Source organism: Anabrus simplex, chromosome 8 (assembly GCF_040414725.1).
Source record: "Anabrus simplex isolate iqAnaSimp1 chromosome 8, ASM4041472v1, whole genome shotgun sequence".
Classification (NCBI taxonomy): Eukaryota; Metazoa; Arthropoda; class Insecta; order Orthoptera; family Tettigoniidae; genus Anabrus; species Anabrus simplex.
This window is the reverse complement of record NC_090272.1, coordinates 91,148,697-91,168,494: the sequence shown is the minus strand read 5'-3', so window position 1 is coordinate 91,168,494 and position 19,798 is coordinate 91,148,697. Positions and strand designations below refer to the sequence as shown.

The 19,798-nt window shown below is 41.5% G+C and overlaps 1 protein-coding gene across 4 annotated transcripts in view; it reads right to left on the bottom strand.

Annotated features, from left to right (window-relative positions):
• Positions 1-19,798, bottom strand: part of LOC136878831 (antigen WC1.1) — a 144,545-nt gene that overhangs the window by 45,595 nt on the left and 79,152 nt on the right. For all 4 annotated transcript variants that reach the window (XM_068229027.1, XM_068229028.1, XM_068229029.1 and 1 more), the window contains 3 exons: positions 8,151-8,310; positions 5,492-5,618; positions 2,387-2,628 (listed from right to left, as the gene is read on the bottom strand). In XM_068229027.1, coding sequence (XP_068085128.1) covers positions 2,387-2,628; positions 5,492-5,618; positions 8,151-8,310 — 529 coding nt within the window. The remainder of the gene's footprint in view (positions 1-2,386; positions 2,629-5,491; positions 5,619-8,150; positions 8,311-19,798) is intronic.

Sequence of the window (19,798 nt, the reverse complement as noted above, 5' to 3'; positions counted from 1 at the left end):
AGTTAGCCATGAAAATATTAGCAAGGATTCCCAAAATCGGGTCACCCATTGCAAGGCCCTTTTGGTAGTAGATTTTATTATTGAATGTGAAAAAGTTATTACCTACGAGAAATTTCAGCAGATTGATAAAATCATCTATTTTGAACTTACTTAAGTTATTCTGTTTTAAAAAATTAGTTTTAATGATATTAATAATTTCATTTATAGGTATATTCAAATACATGTTGGTGATCTCCACAGATCAGATTTAATGTCTTTTCTACCTTGTACTATTGCAAATAATTATATCTTTTTTTTTTTTTTTTTTTGCTATTGGCTTTACGTTGCACCGACACAGATATGTCTTATGGCAAAGATGGGACAGGAAAAGGCTAGGAGTGGAAAGGAAGCAGCCGTAGCCTTAATTAAGGTACAGCCCCAGCATTTGCCTGGTGTGAAAATGGGAAACTACGGAAAACCATCTTCAGGGCTGCCGATAGTGGGGTTCGAACCCACTATCTCCTGAATACTAGATACAGGCCGCACTTAAGCGACTGCAGCTATTGAGCTTGGTAATAATTTTTTTTTTTTTTTTTTGCTAGGGGCTTTACGTCGCGACACAGATAGGTCTTATGGCGACGATGGGATAGGAAAGGCCTAGGAGTTGGAAGGAAGCGGCCGTGGCCTTAATTAAGGTACAGCCCTAGCATTTGCCTGGTGTGAAAATGGGAAACCACGGAAAACCATCTTCAGGGTTGTCGATAGTGGGATTCGAACCTACTATCTCCCGGATGCAAGCTCACAGCCGCGCGCCTCTACGCGCACGGCCAACTCGCCCGGTTGGTAATAATTAGATCTTAATGAGGAACCTGATTCAGTGCCCTGACCTAACTTTGGATTACATGTGGCTGAAAATGCTTACTAAGTTAAGTGAAACATGTACCACTTTAGCATCTATGTAACAATTGTATCCTGACTATAAGGATTGTAGAGTATTGGAATGGTAGTTTTTAATAAATCTGTTGAAACTTTTACGTAAGTGGTATGTTCCGAGCTGTCAGTGGAGAGATGGCGTGGAATGACATCAGCAGATGAATAAGTTTGAGTGGTGTCTTTAAAAGTAGGAAAGATCACAATATGAATATAAAGCTGAAATTCAAGAGGAAAAATGGAGCACCTCTGTCGTTCAAAAATTTGCCTCATGCTGGACTTGAACCATTATGCTGCCAATACTCACACCTTGTGCTACACTTCTTCACCAATTCAGCCACGAAGTCAACATACATCCTGCTTGCTACAGATTTAGTACTTAAGTATTCCACCTCAAAAGTTAATATCCGTGTCAAAGTCTTCAATGATGTTACCATGCAAGAACGTGAGGATAGAGTGCATGCACAAGAAATGCATGGGTCCAAAATTTTTGGCTGCAGCTTTCGTCATTGGAGGGGTTAACCCACCCAACTGCTTGACTGCCAGATCTCCCGAGCCATGAACTCTGTCCCCAGCATTCTTAAGCAACCTAACCCTTTACCTTCATAAACACACATCGCCCTGGTGTACTCAAAATCAACATATTTTAACCCAAGATCTTTCAAAATGCCCTACAATCACATTTAGGCACCCACCTAACCCAAAAAAGATTCTCACTTGATATGAACAACATCGACCCTCACTCACTTTTGGCTCTTTTCCATATGAGCACAACCGCTGTAAGACCTGCCATCCAGATATAACAAGCAACACATCCACAAGCAGCAAAGCATTTGCAAGCTCACAGCTACGTAAGCCAAACCATGTGGCCAACTTGCTCGGTCCAAAAGGCTGTACTTTCGGTATTTCACACAGCCATCTAGGTATCTTCCAACAGATACTCCCCAGAATCATGACTCAGAGTATTAAAAAATCTCTCCAGAAAACTATATTGCTCAATGTAGGAGCAGAAGGTAATAGATCTGCAGAAATGCTAGCCAAGAAAGGTACTGAAGTCCCCATTGGTGCAAGTTGACTGGATTACTACTCTGGCCAAAAGCCTCATTTCTTAGCAAAGCTGAGAAGCTTGCAAAAAAAGGAAGCTATAGAAAAGGCAAAATATACAGAAAAATAGGCAAATATTCAAGAAGTGTGGACAAGAGATAAAGAGAGAGACCAAGGAAGGAAGCCTTTAGGCTACATACTGGCATGACTGTCTTGCAGCACATGCTTCTCATATCAAAATCTATCACTTGGAAAAGTGCCATACTCCAGGTTCAACTATGGAAGCTGACTATCTTATGCGATGCACTGGGCTCAACCCTGTTTTTCAACAGAGGCAATTTAGCTGGGCTGTATTGGAATCCCAGAAACAAAATGGGTTAGTTTCAGGGAATCCACAGAAACAACAACATATCCTTGTTTTATGAGCACTTACCTCATCAGGGTTACAATCGTGTATGCCCCAGCCATTGAAGTCACATTCTCTCAGAGAAGTCTCGTTGCCAAGGCACTGAAGGTCGTCCATCAGGTAGATAAGGTCAGTTCCGATCTTAGGTCCATAGAATGAACTAGGGTGAACTTCACTTGCTCCCATGGAGAAACCCAATTCTCGGCAAGCAACAGTTGCATCTTGCATTCCAAACAGATCATCACACACTGCTCCCCAGCGACCATACACTGCATTTACATGAATGGTCTTCAATTATTATTTCAAAAAATGTTTGCTATTATTATCTTTCAAGAAAGAAGAGAAGTCTGTACAAAATATAAAAATTGGTATTAACATGATGATATTCACTGATATTGAAAAGGCATACGACAGTGTCCCTAGGACGAAAGTTTGGGACAGTCTGGTGCAAAAAGGAATTGGACAGGGATTAATAAAAATGATCATGGCATTGTATAAGGAATGTTGTAGTTGCATGCAAACACAAGTTGGCAGGACAAGTTGGTTCAAAATAACTAGTGGGCTGAGACAGGGAAGTGTTCTATCACCAATCCTGTTTACAATAGTAATGGATGACATCATGAGAACAGCAAAAGCAGCATAGCAGGAAGAGAAATGAACATGTTATTTGCAGATGATATTGTGATTTGGGGAGAAGACGACAGGAAGGTTCAAGAACAGTTGAATGTGGTGAATGGGAAGATTGAAGAATGTGGATTGAAAATAAGTGTAGAAAAGAGTAAAACTCTTGTTATGACTAGAGGGGAGAAAGAAGGGAAAGGTCAGATTAGACTTGCAGACAAGCCCCTGGAAGTAGTGGAAACGTTTAAATACCTGGGGAGTGAATTAATGAAGAATGTTCGACTGGATGCTGAGATTAGTAAAAGGATTCAAGCTGGAAGTTGTTTCTGTCATAGTGTAAGAAACATGTTGTGGGACAAAGATGTGCCAATGGAAGCAAAGGATACTATGTACAAGATGTATTACGTACCCATAACAACTTACGGAGCAGAAACTTGGACAATAACAAAGAAGGATGAGAGTCGAATACAGGCAGCCGAAATGAAATTCTTGAGGAGTATGATACAGAAGAGTAGAAGAGACAAAATAAGGAATGAGAAAATCTGGGAAGAAATTGGAGTGGAAAAAATGAATGATAGAATAGAGAAGAGCCGACTAAGATTGTTTGGGCACATAAAGCGAATGAGCGACGAAAGAATGCCAAAAAAGGTGATGGAAATGCAAATCCAAGGAAGGAGAGGCCGTGGACGACCATGATTGAGATGGAAGTATACCATCCAATGCAGCATTATAGAAAGAAACCTGGACTGGGACACAGTGTTGGAGGAGGAGTGGTGGAAAGACCAAAGAAAGTGGAGAGGAACCATATTTGCCCCTACCCGGCTACAGCTGGATAAAGGGAAATGATGATGATGATGATGATGATGATGATGATGATGATGATGATGATGATGATGATGGTGGTGGTATTAACAATAGAACACTGGAATGAGTTTTAGTTTGCCTCAGTTTCACTATCTATGCAAGTAGATTAATGCAACATAATTTTTTCAAAATTGGCCATGGATTTTGATGAGATAACATCTTATAATTCAGTCTGCCTGTAGGAGTGCAGGCTAAGAAGAATTTCAAAGGGATAATACCCTTGGTACCCAGGACAGAGATAAGAAATGTTGAAGATGAATGGAAAAGATTTAAGGAAGCACTGGTTGGATGTGCAGAAAAGGTATGTGGTAGAACATCAGGAAATGTGAAAGACAAAGAGACACACTGGGGGGATGATAGGGTAAAGAGTTAAGTGAAGAAAAGAAAATGGCATGGAAAGCATGGAAAACATCTAAGACTGAAGAAAGTAGAAGAAAATATGTGGAGGCAAAAAATTTGACCAAGAAAGTAGTGGAGGAAGAAATGAGGAAAAGCTGGGCCTTATTCACACAGAAATTGAGAGATGATATGCAGGGCAGCAAGAAATTACTGTATGGTTTTTTTAAGAAACAAAAAGAGAGATCAAGTAAACACCAGATTTGTGAAGGATGAAGGCAGCATAATATTAACAAAGCCAGAAGAAATAAGAAATAGATGGAGAGAATAATTTCAGAAGTTGCTTAACATGAGAACTAATGGCAGTCATTCAATGGACGATCAGGAAAGGCAATTAGTTGATGAAGAAATGGATAAAGAAAATACAATGAATGATATTGAAATGCCAGTAAGAAAGATGAAGAATGGAAAAACTGCTGGAATAGATGAAATTTCAGTGGAGATGTTAAAGGCAGCTTGAGCTGTAGGCCTGCAGTGGACATAGTGGGTTCTCAGGAATGTCTGGGAGAATGAGTAGGTTCCTGAGGATTGGCAGAAAGGAATAATCATCCCAATTTTCAAGAAAGGCGATAAGAAAGTATTGAAGAACTACAGGGGAATTACTCTAATATCCCATGTTGCTAAGATAATGGAGAGGATAATGGAAAGTAGGATAAGGTTGAGGGTTGAAAATCAGATACAGGAAAATCAGTTTGGTTTCAGAAGTGGAAGGTAAACAATAGAGCCTATTTTCATCATGAGACAACTAATGGAAAAGCAATGGGAGAATGGGAATGATATGGAGACGACATTCATTGACAATGAAAAGGCATACGACAGTGTCCCCAGGACTAAAGTTTGGGGCAGTCTGGGGAAAAAAGGAATTGGACAGGGATTAATAAAAATGATCATGGCAATGTGTGTTGGAGGAGGAGTGGTGAAAAGTCCGAAGAAAGTGGACAGGAACCAAAATTTGCCCCTACCCGGCTACAGCTGGATAAAGGGAAATGATGATGATGATGATGATGATGATGATGATGATGATGATGACAACGATGATGAGGGGTGAGGGTCCAGGAGAAAGAGAAGAAGCAAAGGAAATCTGTCTAGATGGCGGAGGAGAGAAGGAAGGAATACAATGAAAGAATGAAGAAATACTGGAAAGACACGGAGGCCAAGATTGACAAAATAATAGTTACAACAACAATAACTTCATAAACAACATTCAACATAATACAAAAACTTTGTATGTAAAGGATGCTAATAACATACCTTTCACTTCTAATCGTCCCTCATGAGTTACGTTACTCCCAGTAAGTCGTATTTCATAGCCCAGTTCCTCCAAGGAACAATTCTTCTCATCTGATCTGTCTCCACAATCATTTTTACCATCACACACCTGGAAGATAAGTCAGTTTATTAATCGCCAGATAATCACAAATTTTATATTGAATTTTAACTTGAATCAAGATAAGGAAGAGCTGAGAAAGATTTAGTTATTATAGATTGTCAATAATTCAATGAAAATAAGACTAAGTTCATACTGATGTCAAGGCCAGGTCTCATTATATTGCAGGAGGAATGGGCTTCAAGTCAGTGGATAAATTCAATTACCTGGGGGCATGGTTCACTACATGTAAAGATGATGATCTAGGCAGGAAACAGATATTATAGTATAATAATACTATAATTTGTCAATTGTATTTTTAGGCTCCAAAACATGGACAGCTAGAAAGGCTGATGGGAGAAAACTCAATATCTTCAAAAGGAACATGATGCAGTAAATCGTCAGGCCTATCAAAGACTGATATGGGTGGAGGCAGAAGACAAACTAAGAGATATATAGTGTTATCATAGCACAAACATCTTGAGAAGCAGATGGATGTAATGGGCTCGTCGTGTGGCAAGGATGCCAGATAAGGCAATACCCAGATTTGTGAGGGAGGATATACCACAAAAACTGCACCTGTTTGTAGATCAAGACTGCAACGGAGCAATGATCTGGACAAAGACCTAAAGTTGCTGGGCATCCCAGGAGATAGGAAGACTAGTTCATCTGACATGGAAACAACTGGTTAAGGTAGGGCTAGTGATTGCTAAATGAAGATTATAACTGTGTTCCAGTGTTGTCACTTTGCTGAACTCACACGTGTCTATATTCTTATCTAAGAAAGATTTCTGAAACAAAACTGACCACCGAAGCACTCGAACACTAGTTAGTTCTTTGCTGAATTATTGCACTGGCCTGAGTACAAGACGGCCTGACACATAAAACCCCTTGAATGATTTACAACATATTTAAGTTCTCCTATAACTAAGATACTTTAATAATTGCTAAAGTAAATCTAAGAACAAAAGTTTGATTTTAATATAAAATATTGAGTATCTTCCTCAGTTTTATTAAATAACGCTGATAGGTGTTTAATTTGTCAGTTGATATTATGCAACAGTAGTGTGATGAAATGATAAGTCCCCAAAGCCGCATCATTTCTTCACACCACCCCAGACCTCAAATTCAATGATAGGGACCGATGACCTAGATGTTAGGCCCCTTTAAACAACAAGTATCATCATCATCAAATTCAATGACGAGAATTTCTAACTCAGGTGACGCCTCCAATGTCTTCATTCTAATAACTTTGTCACTTATTGGATAACCCCTATTTAGTTTCTCCAGCACAAATTTAGTAACAAGCCTATCAATTTCATTAAATTTTCCTATCTTAGATCCTCTGAATGCTTTTCTTGATGTGCCAACATTCTTAAACTTTTCTTTGTCTTTCTTCCATCATTTTACATTTCACCCAAAAACACCAAACTGTACATTATTAGTCTGGTCCTGTGGACTAAGAGTAGAATTTTTGCCTCTTACTCAGAGGCCCTGAGTTTGATTCCAGGCAGATCTGGGATTTTAACCTGGATCTGAGGGTTGGTTCGAGGTTCACTCAGTCTATATGAGAACAACTGAGGAGCTACCTGACAGTAAAAGAGTGGCCCCAGTCTACAGAGCCAAGAATAACGGCCTAGAGAATGTGTTGTGCTGACCTTAGGACACCTTGTAATCTGCAGGCCTTTGTGCTGATAGGCAGCACTTGGTAGGCCAAGTCCCCTAAGGGCTGTGGCTCCATGAGGTTGGTCTGTTGGTTTTGTTCATTATTATTGCATTTTGTCTTGCATAAAACCCGCAATTAGAAATTTATATAACTTGTCCTCTCATCTTTATTTAACCAAAGCTCTCCTTTCAACGCGGCTAGAATAGTGATAAAACTGAATGCAATATTGCGATGGCGCCAAGCTAAACAATTAAAGATCACAAGCCACAAATCGGAAAAATCATCAAAGCTTGAGAAATTTTCATTTATTAGTGACCTTGAGCTCAGCTACAATGCCAGTACAGTTGGGAAATGGAATAAATAGATCTTCACAAAAAATCAATCTCTTTTAAATGCTGGGCTGCACATAAGAAGACTATGTTTTTAAATAAGTACACTGGCAGTTCCCACAGTCCCACCTGTGCTGAAATCAGATTTGAACACTGCTGGTAACAGCAGTGAACAGTCCAATAATCACTTCACTGTGACCAAATTCTCTGAAAAGTTTTATTTCACTCCTCAGCATCTACATCAATTAGCGTGACAATTCTTGTAGTCAAAACACATTACCTATACTTCTAATAAATTAAGCAAGGTATTCACATTTAAGGGCCCTGAACGCACAACTTTTCCGACCTGCTCTACGTTTTAAAAATACCTGACCTCTGATAAGCTGTCATAATTTTATGTAGCCTGCAATAATTAAGAAGAAATAAGCTTTCTAATGGTGAAAGAATTACTGAAATCAATTGCAAAACATAGTTTTTTCAAATATTCGGGCCAATACGGTACTGGTATTTTGTCCAGTAGAAAATTCAGCGTAGTCAATGTGGACTTACCAGTGAGCTATTGATACACTTCTGGTTGTCACACTGGAACAAATACTGACAGTCTATCATATGTGACTTCCTCTCATAGTAGTCCCAGGTTTCATTAGACACTAGGCTTCCCGATAGGCCTATGTTACTACTGGACAGGAGGCACACCTGGTTCTTCTCCCTAGAAACATCATTCATTTATCTTCCATAGACTGTACAATTACATATCAGGAAATATCCAGACAGAATAGGAGTTGTAAAGTGATTTCATAACAATAACCTATGTACAATAATGAACACTTTGTATATACACTAATATCTCAATATTAGAACACCACATTTATAATAGACAGAGCAAAAATATCTAAAGAAGGTGGAGGTGTAATGAATAATAGATTTTAAATTTATTTACAAGTTAATAACAGCATCTAATCATGTATTCTTCAGCACTGAAGAAGATCTGACTTCGAAGGAGATCAACCGAGAGAAATCCAGTTTACTCTGTCATGTAGCAGAGAATACCCGTTTATGGACTTCTCCATCACTCATAGTGTTGGGGCTGTACAGTTCACAGATCTGGCAATGAATCTCAGCAGGTGGCACGTTCTTTGCTGTCAAGAACAGGATAAACTGATCATATCTCATATGTAGCCGGCCACTCGATCATCTTAGTGAGTTCCATTGCACACTATGAAACAACAATGTAGTACCAACATGGTAAACAGCCTGTGTTTGTGCACACAGGATTCCAGGAGTCAGAGCACATGCACAAAGGAATGAATATACAGGATTTTAAAAGATATGGACAACCAGACCTTAATTAAAAAGTAGTCTCATATTTATTATATGATATCAAAACTCTCCCTCTTAAAAGGATAATCATGCACATCAAAAGTTTTGTATTTCAAAAGGCAGAAAACAATTATTTTGTAGCATTGTGCAGAACATTATGATAATAGAACTGTATTGAAACAATTTTTTGTAGAGCACACAAAAAATCAGGTTTGAAGATGTTAAAATGCCTGCACATAGTAGACTAGTTGAGGCCACGTGATCATTACTGTACGAAGTGGACAATGTCTTATATTGATATAAATTACCCTACTTTATTTACATTTCATTGCCATATACTGTGTTGACTTCAAGCCTCATTTAATGTTATAACACATCATCTGTCATAATCTTCAGAAGATGGAGGACTACTCCCAGAAGTGGCAACTCGAAGTCCATCTAAATCTGAAGTAGCCACATTTCACCTCAGCAACTTAGAGGCAAACTACCAGCCTAGGGTTGAGTTCAGCAGCTATTATCTGAAGCACAATCTCCTTATTCTTCTTCCTGGTCTTTCTCCCAATTTCTTGGGGTCAGCACCTGGTGTGAATTTGTGGAGAAGTGTTTCTCAAGCACAACTGCACTCCAAAATACAGCGGTTGGTTATCATGGTCCTTAAAACCAACATCACTACTCAGACAGGTAGTGTGTTTTACTATCCACAGTTCACTCACATTTAAGTTTTCCAGTTCATCTCTTCACTCATTTGGCTGATTAAACAGCACTCAGCAGTGCTGAACTCCTGTTCTCCAACAAGCCTGTGCAATACAGTCCACCTTCCAGAACAGTTAACACACTGCTGACAGGACCCGAGTCTACTCGTGTTTGGCTGGCCAAACTTTGCTGCTGAGGGTCAAGTTAACTTGTGTCCATGAGACTTGTAGTCCGACTCGTTGGCTGAATGGTCAGCGCACTAGCCTTCGGATCAGAGGGTCCCAGGTTCGATTCCCGGCTGAGTCGGGGATTTTAACCTTTATTGGTTAATTCCAGTGTCCCAGGGGCTGGGTGTTTGTGCTGTCCACCACAATAACATGCAGTTACCTACACATGGCAGATGCCGTCCACCCTCATTGGAGGGTATGCCTTACAAGGGCTGCACTCAGCCTCACTCACACGAAATTAATTAATGAGACTTGTACATTCGGTGACATTTTTTGGAACTTCTGAAACTTGCTAGTGGTCAAGATTGATAGAATATTGGTGCTGAAAGTTTTGTACCTTTATTCTATGCTGTATTTACTTTTCATTCTTAATTTTCTTAGTTTGCCAAGCTCATGTTTACATCCTTCAAAGAGCCATGTGGTGGGTAAAATAGTGCTTCCCACACTCACCGCATGTTTAGATCCAGAAGAAATATTTAATGAACTGTATATGGATAATTATTCAGAATGCCCAAGTAACGCAAGAATGCGAGTTTGATACTGAAAGGCCTTCTGAGAAAAGTGAGAGTAGTGATGCTGAAGATATACACCCTTCAAAACAATGTGAAATCTGTACAAGTTGCTGCGTGCCCCTTCACTGAGATCATTACTACATAACTTACCACTCCAGAAAATTTCAGAAGATTTCCATTAAATTTTATCAACATCAGTAAAAGGTTTCTAATGCCATTCTGTGCATGTGTTTTCACATTATATTGCTCAGGAAATGGCTGGACACAGGGGATGTGCAGCGTAAGGAGCACCTGGACAGCAATATGTTAACATCTTGCTGCACTCTGGGTAATCAAAACCATCTTGATTCACTACAGTACTCACTGGCTCACAAGACTCCCAACAGTTTCGTATCTCACTCGCTACCGAAACAATGACTCACTCAAGACTGGCGATTGCATCCACAGTGACGCTCCTGGCCTGTGGAAGATTCTCAGAGTTTCCACTTCCAGATCATTCTGGGCACCTGCTCAATTGTTAATCAGGTTCCAGCTTCTTCTAAAGAACTTCCTTATTGTGAGCCTCAACAATTTGTAATGTTTTACTGGCTGTTGGACAAGCACATATTGCCTCTGTTCCATATTGTCACTTCTTTCTGTTATTGTAACTTAGCCAGGTCCCCTGTAGTTTTGACCTTTATTGTTGCAATACTTAGGAGTGGTATACTGGACAGATCTCTTGACTTATCAAAACCACCTTGGGGAAAAAAAAAAAAAAAAAAGCAGCAGCTGCAATAATTTATTATGCAGGACCGAGTAGAGTGGCCACACTTGTTAACGTGCTACAGCAACAAAACCAAGCATTGGGGGGACAAGTGGGTTCTAACTCACCATCGGCTGTCCTGAAAATGGTTTTCTGTGGTATCCCATTTTCACTTCCAGACAAATGCCGGGACGGTTCCTTTTCATAGGTTACAGCCAAATCCTTTCAGCTCCTTACCCAATTTCATTCACCATCATTAATTTCGTCCTCATTAGCTCCTCAACAGAGGTTCATTTCAGGAAGGGCATCTGGCTGAGAAACAAATGCCATATAATTTCATCTCGCTTCATCCCTGACCCAGTATCAGAAAATGGAACTAAGGGGTTGTCTGGGACATAATGGGGTGTTGACACTAACATCTTATAGACAAATGCCTTGGCCATGGTCTAATCTCCTGCTGAATACTCCACAGCTATGTGGATAAGCAGTTCACATAGCCAAAGTTCGATGTACAATTCCGACAGACAGTGCATATCATCTCTGGCATGTTGCTTTCCACACCACTCCGGTGGCTATCTGTACTTAGCAACTTTTCATCTCTCACATCAGGAGATAGCAAGCTCTTGCCCATTTATCGACCAGGATGATGAAGAATGAGGCTCTTTCTATACACCACGACATAAAAACAGCCCACTACAACTAGGCTGAAATCTCGAAAACCAGCGTGGGGAATGGCTCTGGATCTTACGTCTTCTCACTTCAGCCTTAAAAATGCCTGGAGAGAAGAATGGATGAGGTCCCATCTCTGTTACTAGCATAAAACCAGCTGGTTTCAGTGTGCTCCAGGCTGTCTGGTTCATGCTGAACACCAGTAAGACTAGCTCAGCTCTATATCAGTAGGGCCGGGAAGATACCCTTTGTTGTGACCACAGTGTTAAAATGCAGACCATCATGTACATCATGCAGAATACACTTTCTGATTTTTTGCATGAACTACAAGCAGCAACTCCAGAAGCAATCACCTGAATAGTAGATCTGAAGATTAATATTTGAAATAGCACCCAAGTCCAAAAGCCAAAAACTTGTATAGGGTATATTACCTTTTTAACTTTTTAGTAGTACTTTTGTAACTACTACTACTACTACTACTACTACTACTACTACTACTACTACTACTACTACTACTACTACTACTTGAAAGGGGTGCAACTATATCTGCTGAAGAAAAGAAAGCCTCGAGGAACCAACTCTTACTAGACTGGCAAGACCGATGGGATGGCACAATGGCCAATGGACAAAAAAGCTAATACCCAACATAGGAGACTGGCTTAAATGTAGACATCGGCAGGTAGATTACTATCTGTCGCAGATCCTGACAGGACATGGAAGATTCGGCGTATATGCCATGAAGATGGGAAAGACGCAGGGAGATGGTTGTCGGTACTGTTCTGAAAGGGATACAGTAGAACACACTTTTTTCTACTGTGTTCGATGGGAAGAAGAACAAAGGAAAGCCTACCAACAACTTGGCCGACAACTCACGCCAAGGAATCTGGTTCAGATTATGTTAGAGAGCAGGGGCGTATTCTCCTTGAATGCAAGGCATTCACTGCATGCGTTATGATAACACAAAGAACTGTCTGATGTACGATTTTAGGTTGTTTTAAGTCAAATATTAACGATTTCATCTCTCAGAAGTTCTAGTTCTGTTCTGTTGCTTGACTACGTGTGGTGCTGGTGTAGTCTCGCCATCTACTCCTCTCTAGGAAGAAAGAGACAGCATGGCAGAGTTAAGGATGCAAGGCATTCAATCTTAAAATTGCATTCGGTGGCAGACGTAGTTCTGAAACCCTCCGAACGATGTCGCTGCAATTGAAACTTGGTCAGAATTTGTCACCCCATACCCGTGCTACCCTCTGCCATCTGTTAGCAATTTGGAAGAAGTTGACATGTTTACAGCGAACGGGACCCACAGATTATCCCCCAGCGAGAACCCAACGTGACGAAATTGACCAATGCCACTGAGGTGACTTTCCTCCAGTGCTTCAGTTGTGGCTAACTAGTGAGTTAATTCATTGTGTGCTTTGCTGATTAGTGAGTTCATTCTGTGTGTGCTGTTCCTGTGCTATTCGTCGTTTTCGGTCTTTTATTATATTTTGCGCTTATTGTGGTATTAACGATGGATGAGTCTAAAACGGATATAATTGTAAATCAGTTTACTGGCCGTTCGTTTGATGAGAAGATTCAAATAGTTCAAGCCGGGAGACCTCTACCTTCCCTCGTATATTTCTTCTTTACCGGGCGAGTTGGCCATGCGTGTAGAGGCGCGCGGCTGTGAGCTTGCATCCGGGAGATAGTAGGTTTGAATCCCACTATCGGCAGCCCTGAAGATGGTTTTCCGTGGTTTCCCATTTTCACACCAGGCAAATGCTGGGGCTGTACCTTAATTAAGGCCACGGCCGCTTCCTTCCAACTCCTAGGCCTTTCCTATCCCATCGTCGCCATAAGACCTATCTGTGTCGGTGCGACGTAAAGCCTGTAGCAAAAAAAATTCTTCTTCTTCTCCTTCTTCTTAATCTGCTTACCCTCAAGGGTTGGCTTTTCCCTCGGCTTTTCGGACTCAGCGAGGGATCCCACCTGTATCGCCTCAAGGGCAGTGTCCTGGAGCTTCAGACTCTGCGTCGGGGACAAAACTGGGGAGGATGACCAGTACCTCGCCCAGGCGGCCTCACCTGCTATGCTGAACAGGGGCCTTGCGGGGGATGGGAATATTGGAAGGGATAGACAAGGAAGAGGGAAGGAAGCGGCCGTGGCCTGAAGTTAGGTACCATCCCGGCATTTGCCTGGAGAAGTGGGAAACCACGGAAAACCACTTCCAGAATGGCTGAGGTGGGAATCGAACCCACCTCTACTCAGTTGACCTCCCGAGGCTGAGTGGACCCCGTTCTGGCCCTCGTACCACTTTTCAAATTTCGTGGCAGAGCCGGGAATCGAACCCGGACCTCCGGGGGTGGCAGCTAATCACACTAACCACTACACCACAGAGGCGGACTCTCGTAAATTTAAAAATAGAAAACAAGAATTGTGTACGCACGTTCAATCCAGGAACTTACAGTCAAACTGTTTGGCTCGAGTTCACTTACATGTAATTAGGGTGAGTAGAATTGAAATTTACTTAATACATTGTGTTAACTGCATGGTTACTAGTTGCATGCCTCAGTGGAGATTCCAGGATACGCCACTGTTAGAGAGCCCGTTTGCCTGGAACACAGTAAAGGCAATGGCGACAAGCATTATGGGGATGAAGGAGAAAGAAGAGAAAGGAAGAACTTAAGAGGCGGCCGGAGTCAGTTCTAGATTCACATTTTATTTCAAAATATCGCCACTAGTCTCGTTGCTGTCGACAGCTAACTCCACTGACAGTTACATCGCGGGTGCATAGATGGCAGAAAGACAGGCCAAGGCCGAGCGAGCGATTCCCCTTTCACCCTCCAGCGTCACATAGTCTGTCACCAGGAAGTTGTGATACAGTACTTGCACGGAGCTGATGGTGTTGACATTTGTACGGAATGCGAAACATTCCAGGAAATTATTGAGCATGGGTTAGTGCTGAGCAAAACAGTCAAAATAAGGTACTGTTTCCGACAAATATGAATGAAATGGCGTATGGCTTTTAGTGCCGGGAGTGTCCGAAGACAAGTTCGGCTCACCAAGGTCTTCTGATTTGACTTCCGTAGGCGACCTGCGCGTCGTGATGAGGTTGAAATGGAGACGACACATACACCCAGCCCCCATGCCAGAGAAATTAACCAATTATGGTTAAAATTCCCAACCCTGCCGGGAATCGAACCCGGGACCCCTGTGACCAAAGGCCAGCACGCTGGACACTGTTTCCGATGTTGAAATGAAGTAGAGCATCAATCCCGTCCCCGCCTCACGTCTTTCCCTGTACCGGCCAGTCAGTGATACATAATTCGTATAATTCTATCCAATGAAAATACAAACTGATATAACAGAAGTTAATTCATTTACGAATTTTTTAGTCACACAGTGATACTTTGGACATACGATAAATATTATAACGCGACCAAGAACGGAATTTTCCAACAACCCTGAGTAAAAAAAGAGCCTTAGAAATTTATAACAGTTTTTTTCTCTTGGAAACAAACAGTTCTGAAATATATAAACAATGTATAAAACATCCCATTGCATATTGTGTTAAAATTGGAATTCGATAAAATAACTTGTTTTCGGAGACACAGAGGTGCCGGAATGTTGTCCCGCAAGAGTTCTTTAACGTGTCGACCTTCCAATACCACCTCCCTGAGCCAGGATCGAACCTGCCAAGGGGCAGAAGGCCTGCGTTCCATCCTTCGAGCCGTTGTGAGAGTCTCTTTGTCTTTACAAAGACGGATTTGAAGTCGTATGTTTTCGTATAAGTTTTAAATAATAAATGTTACAGCATCTAAATATCCATTAGTTCTGTATTTCATGACTTGAGTGGAGTGTAATTAGAGTAACTACTAAGCTAATAAATATACCACTTCATTCTCGCTCTCGGTGACGTCAGGCGCTTTAGCCAATAGCAACGCTGCTCACCGGAATGACCTATCTGACCTGTGAGTTATTCCAGTTACGTTGGATAACCCAATTTCTAAGAAATACAAGGACTGTAAACGACGGTTTTGTATCTACCCGTTATGAAACTCGGAAACGGTGCTGGTAAAGAACGCAACAGCTGAGGGGCACTGCAACTTCCCTCTGTAGGTGGGGGTAGTAGAATAACACCCACAGTATCCCCTGCCTGTCGTAAGAGGCGACTAAAGCGGACCCCATAGGCTCTGAACTTGGGAGTCTGGGTTGGCGACCACAGAGCCCTTAGCTGAGTGCTAGCTTTATTTCCACTTACTTGTGTCGGGCTTCTTACTTTCATACATCCTTCTTCTTCAAGTGACATCTTTTTTTTTTGCTAGTTGCTTTACGTCGCACAGACACAGATAGGTCTTATGGCGACGATGGGGCAGGAAAGGGCTAGGAGTGGGAAGGAAGCGGCCGTGGCCTTAATTGAATCGATTATTTCAGAAAGCAGTCAAGTGCCAAAAAATGGAAAAATGAGTTATACGCACATTTTGGTGCTGAAACCAGTCAAGAAACTTCGTCCTATAATAGTCAGGCATTACGTTGAATTTGGTATTTAGTTCAGAAACCAGTTAAGTGACACCGCTTGGCTGGTTTCTGCGATAAACTGCTGGTACCTTTCCGGTTGGCGCTGCTGTTCTGAATCCAGAATAACCAGCTGTTCATCTGTTTTTGTTGTCATTGTTGTGTTTCTGGAATCGCATGTTCCTAGTTTTGTGAACAACTGATTCAAAAAGTGTTTCTTTTGTTCAGTGCAGTGTTTTTTATATTCTTAGTAATATGACTCACCTCTGTGGTGTAGTGGTTAGTGTGATTAGCTGCCACCCCCAGAGGTCCGGGTTCGATTCCCGGCTCTGCCACGAAATTTGAAAAAGTGGTACGAGGGCTGGAATGGGGTCCATTCAGCCTCGAGAGGTCAACTGAGTAGAGGTGGGTTCGATTCCCACCTCAGTCATCCTAGAAGTGGTTTTCCGTGGTTCCCCACTTCTCCTCCAGGCAAATACCGGGATGGTACCTAACTTAAGGCCACGGCCGCTTCCTTCCCTCTTCCTTGCCTGACCCATCCAATCTTCCCATCCCTCCACAAGGCCCCTGTTGAGCATAACAGGTGAGGCCGCCTGAGCGAGGTACTGGTCATTCTCCCCAGTTGTATCCCCCGACCCAAAGTCTGAAACTCCAGGACACTGCCCTTGAGGCGGTAGAGGTGGGATCCCTCGCTGAGTCCGATGGAAAAACCGACACTGGAGGGTAAACAGATTAAGAAGAAGAAGTAAAAAAAAAGTAAACTCGTGTCCTCATCCCGAGGTGGTGCAGCTCTTTTCAGGCACACCCCCATTGGAGGTGAGCTGCATGTACCATTTCAATCACATACCAGCCCTCCTGCCATTCTTAAATTTCTGGCAGTACCGGGAATCGAACCCGGGCCCCCGAGGACGGCAGCTAATCACACTAACCGTTACGCTACAGAGGCGGACAGAAGAAGAGAAGAAGAAGTGATATGTCTGAAAATTCAGAAGCGGGTTCGAATCCCACTGTCGGCAGCCCTGAAGATGGTTTTCCGTGGTTTCCCATTTTCACACCAAGAAAATGCTGGGGCTGTAACTTAATTAAGACCACGGACGCTTCCTTCCAATCCTAGGCCTTTCCTATCCCGTCGTCGCCATAAGACCTACCTGTGTCGGTGCGACGTAAAGCCACTACTGTAGCAAAAATAAATCAGAAGACGAACCTGTATCTAAAAAGGAAACGAGGAGTGGTAGACAAACAAACTCACACGCGTAATATTATTCGGAATGCAAGGGTAAAAGGAGAAGGTTATATTTCTTACTCAGACAAGGAAGTACCTGGTCTGAGCCGTACATTATTCTTTGTTATTGTTTGTTTTAGGCGCCCATCAATATCAAGAAGATACATGAACTGAATGCCTTAAAACCATACCTGGTGGAATATGAATACTTTTATGACAGCATTTTACAATGGCCTACTGCAGAGACAGAATGTGCTATGGAGTTTGTTTATGCGGATTGATTACCTCCTGTCATGATGAGCAGGCATTGCTGATTTCATCCTTTTGTATCAGCAATACAGTCTAAACCTATTAAAATATGTTTTTTTAAACAAATATGGAGTTTATAACAAAATCCCTTCAAAATTCAAGAATCATCCCATAAAAATATGTTTGCAACACTCGTTGAACCTAGCAAAGAAGGCAGCTAAGGATAACATGATGGCAAGCATAATTGGCAGTCATACAAATTTTAGTGAAAAATGGAAGGGTATGTATAGGTATTTTAAGGCAGAAACAGGTTCCAAGAAGGACATTCCAGGAATAATTAATGAACAAGGGGAGTGTGTATGTGAGGATCTTCAAAATGCAGAAGTATTCAGTCAGCAGTATGTAAAGATTGTTGGTTACAAGGATAATGTCGAGATAGAGGAAGAGACTAAGGCCAAAGAAGTAATAAAATTTGCATATGATAACAATGACATTTACAATAAGATACAAAAGTTGAAAACTAGAAAAGCGGCTGGAATTGATCAGATTTCTGGGGATATACTAAAGACAATGGGTTGGAATATAGTACCATATCTGAAGTACTTATTTGATTATTGTTTGGTCGAAGGAGCTATACCAGATGAATGGAGAGTTGCTATAGTAGCCCCTGTGTATAAAGGAAAGGGTGATAGACATAAAGCTGAAAATTACAGGCCAGTAAGTTTGACATGCATTGTATGTAAGCTTTGGGAAGGCATTCTTTCTGATTATATTAGACATGTTTGTGAAATTAATAACTGGTTCGATAGAAGGCAATTCGGCTTTAGGAAAGGTTATTCCACTGAAGCTCAACTTGTAGGATTCCAGCAAGATATAGCAGATATCTTGGATTCTGGAGGTCAAATGGACAGTATCGCGATTGACATGTCTAAAGCATTTGATAGGGTGGATCATGGGAGACTACTGGCAAAAATGAGTGCAATTGGACTAGACAAAAGAGTGACTGAATGGGTTGCTATATTTCTAGAAAATAGATCTCAGAGAGTTAGAGTAGGTGAAGCTTTGTCTGACCCTGTAATAGTTGAGAGGGGAGTTCCTCAGGGCAGTGTTATCGGACCTTTGTTTTCTTATATATATAAATGATATGAGTAAAGGAGTGGAATCGGAGGTAAGGCTTTTTGCGGATGATGTTATTCTCTATAGAGTGATAAATAACTTACAAGATTGTGAGCAACTGCAACGTGACCTCGAAAATGTTGTGAGGTGGACAGCAGGCAATGGTATGTTGATAAACAGGGCTAAAAGTCAGGTTGTGAGTTTCACAAATAGGAAAAGTCCTCTCAGTTTTAATTACTGCGTTGATGGGGTGAAAGTTCCTGTTGGGGATCATTGTAAGTATCTAGGTGTTAATATAAGGAAAGATCTTCACTGGGGTAATCACATAAATGGGATTGTAAATAAAGGGTACCGATCTCTGCACATGGTTATGAGGGTGTTTAGGGGTTGTAGTAAGGATGTAAAGGAGAGTGCATATAAGTCTCTGGTAAGACCCCAACTAGAGTATGGTTCCAGTGTATGGGACCCTCACCAGGATTACCTGATTCAAGAACTGGAAAAAATCCAAAGAAAAGCAGCTCGATTTGTTCTGGGTGATTTCCGACAAAAGAGTAGCGTTACAAAAATGTTGCAATGTTTGGGTTGGGAAGAAATGAGAGAAAGAATAAGAGCTGCTCGACTAAGTGGTATGTGATGTAATGTCCAATAACGGACCATTATATTGGTATTATAAGTGGTATGTTCCGAGCTGTCAGCGGAGAGATGGCGTGGAATGACATTAGTAGACGAATAGGTTTGAATGGCGTTTATAAAAGTAGGAAAGATCACAATATGAAGATAAAGTTGGAATTCAAGAGGACAAACTGGGGCAAATATTCATTTATAGGAAGGGGAGTCAGGGATTGGAATAACTTACCAAGGGAGATGTTCAATAAACTTCCAATTTCTTTGAAATCATTTCGGAAAAGGCTAGGAAAGCAACAGATAGGGAATCTGCCACCTGGGCGACTGCC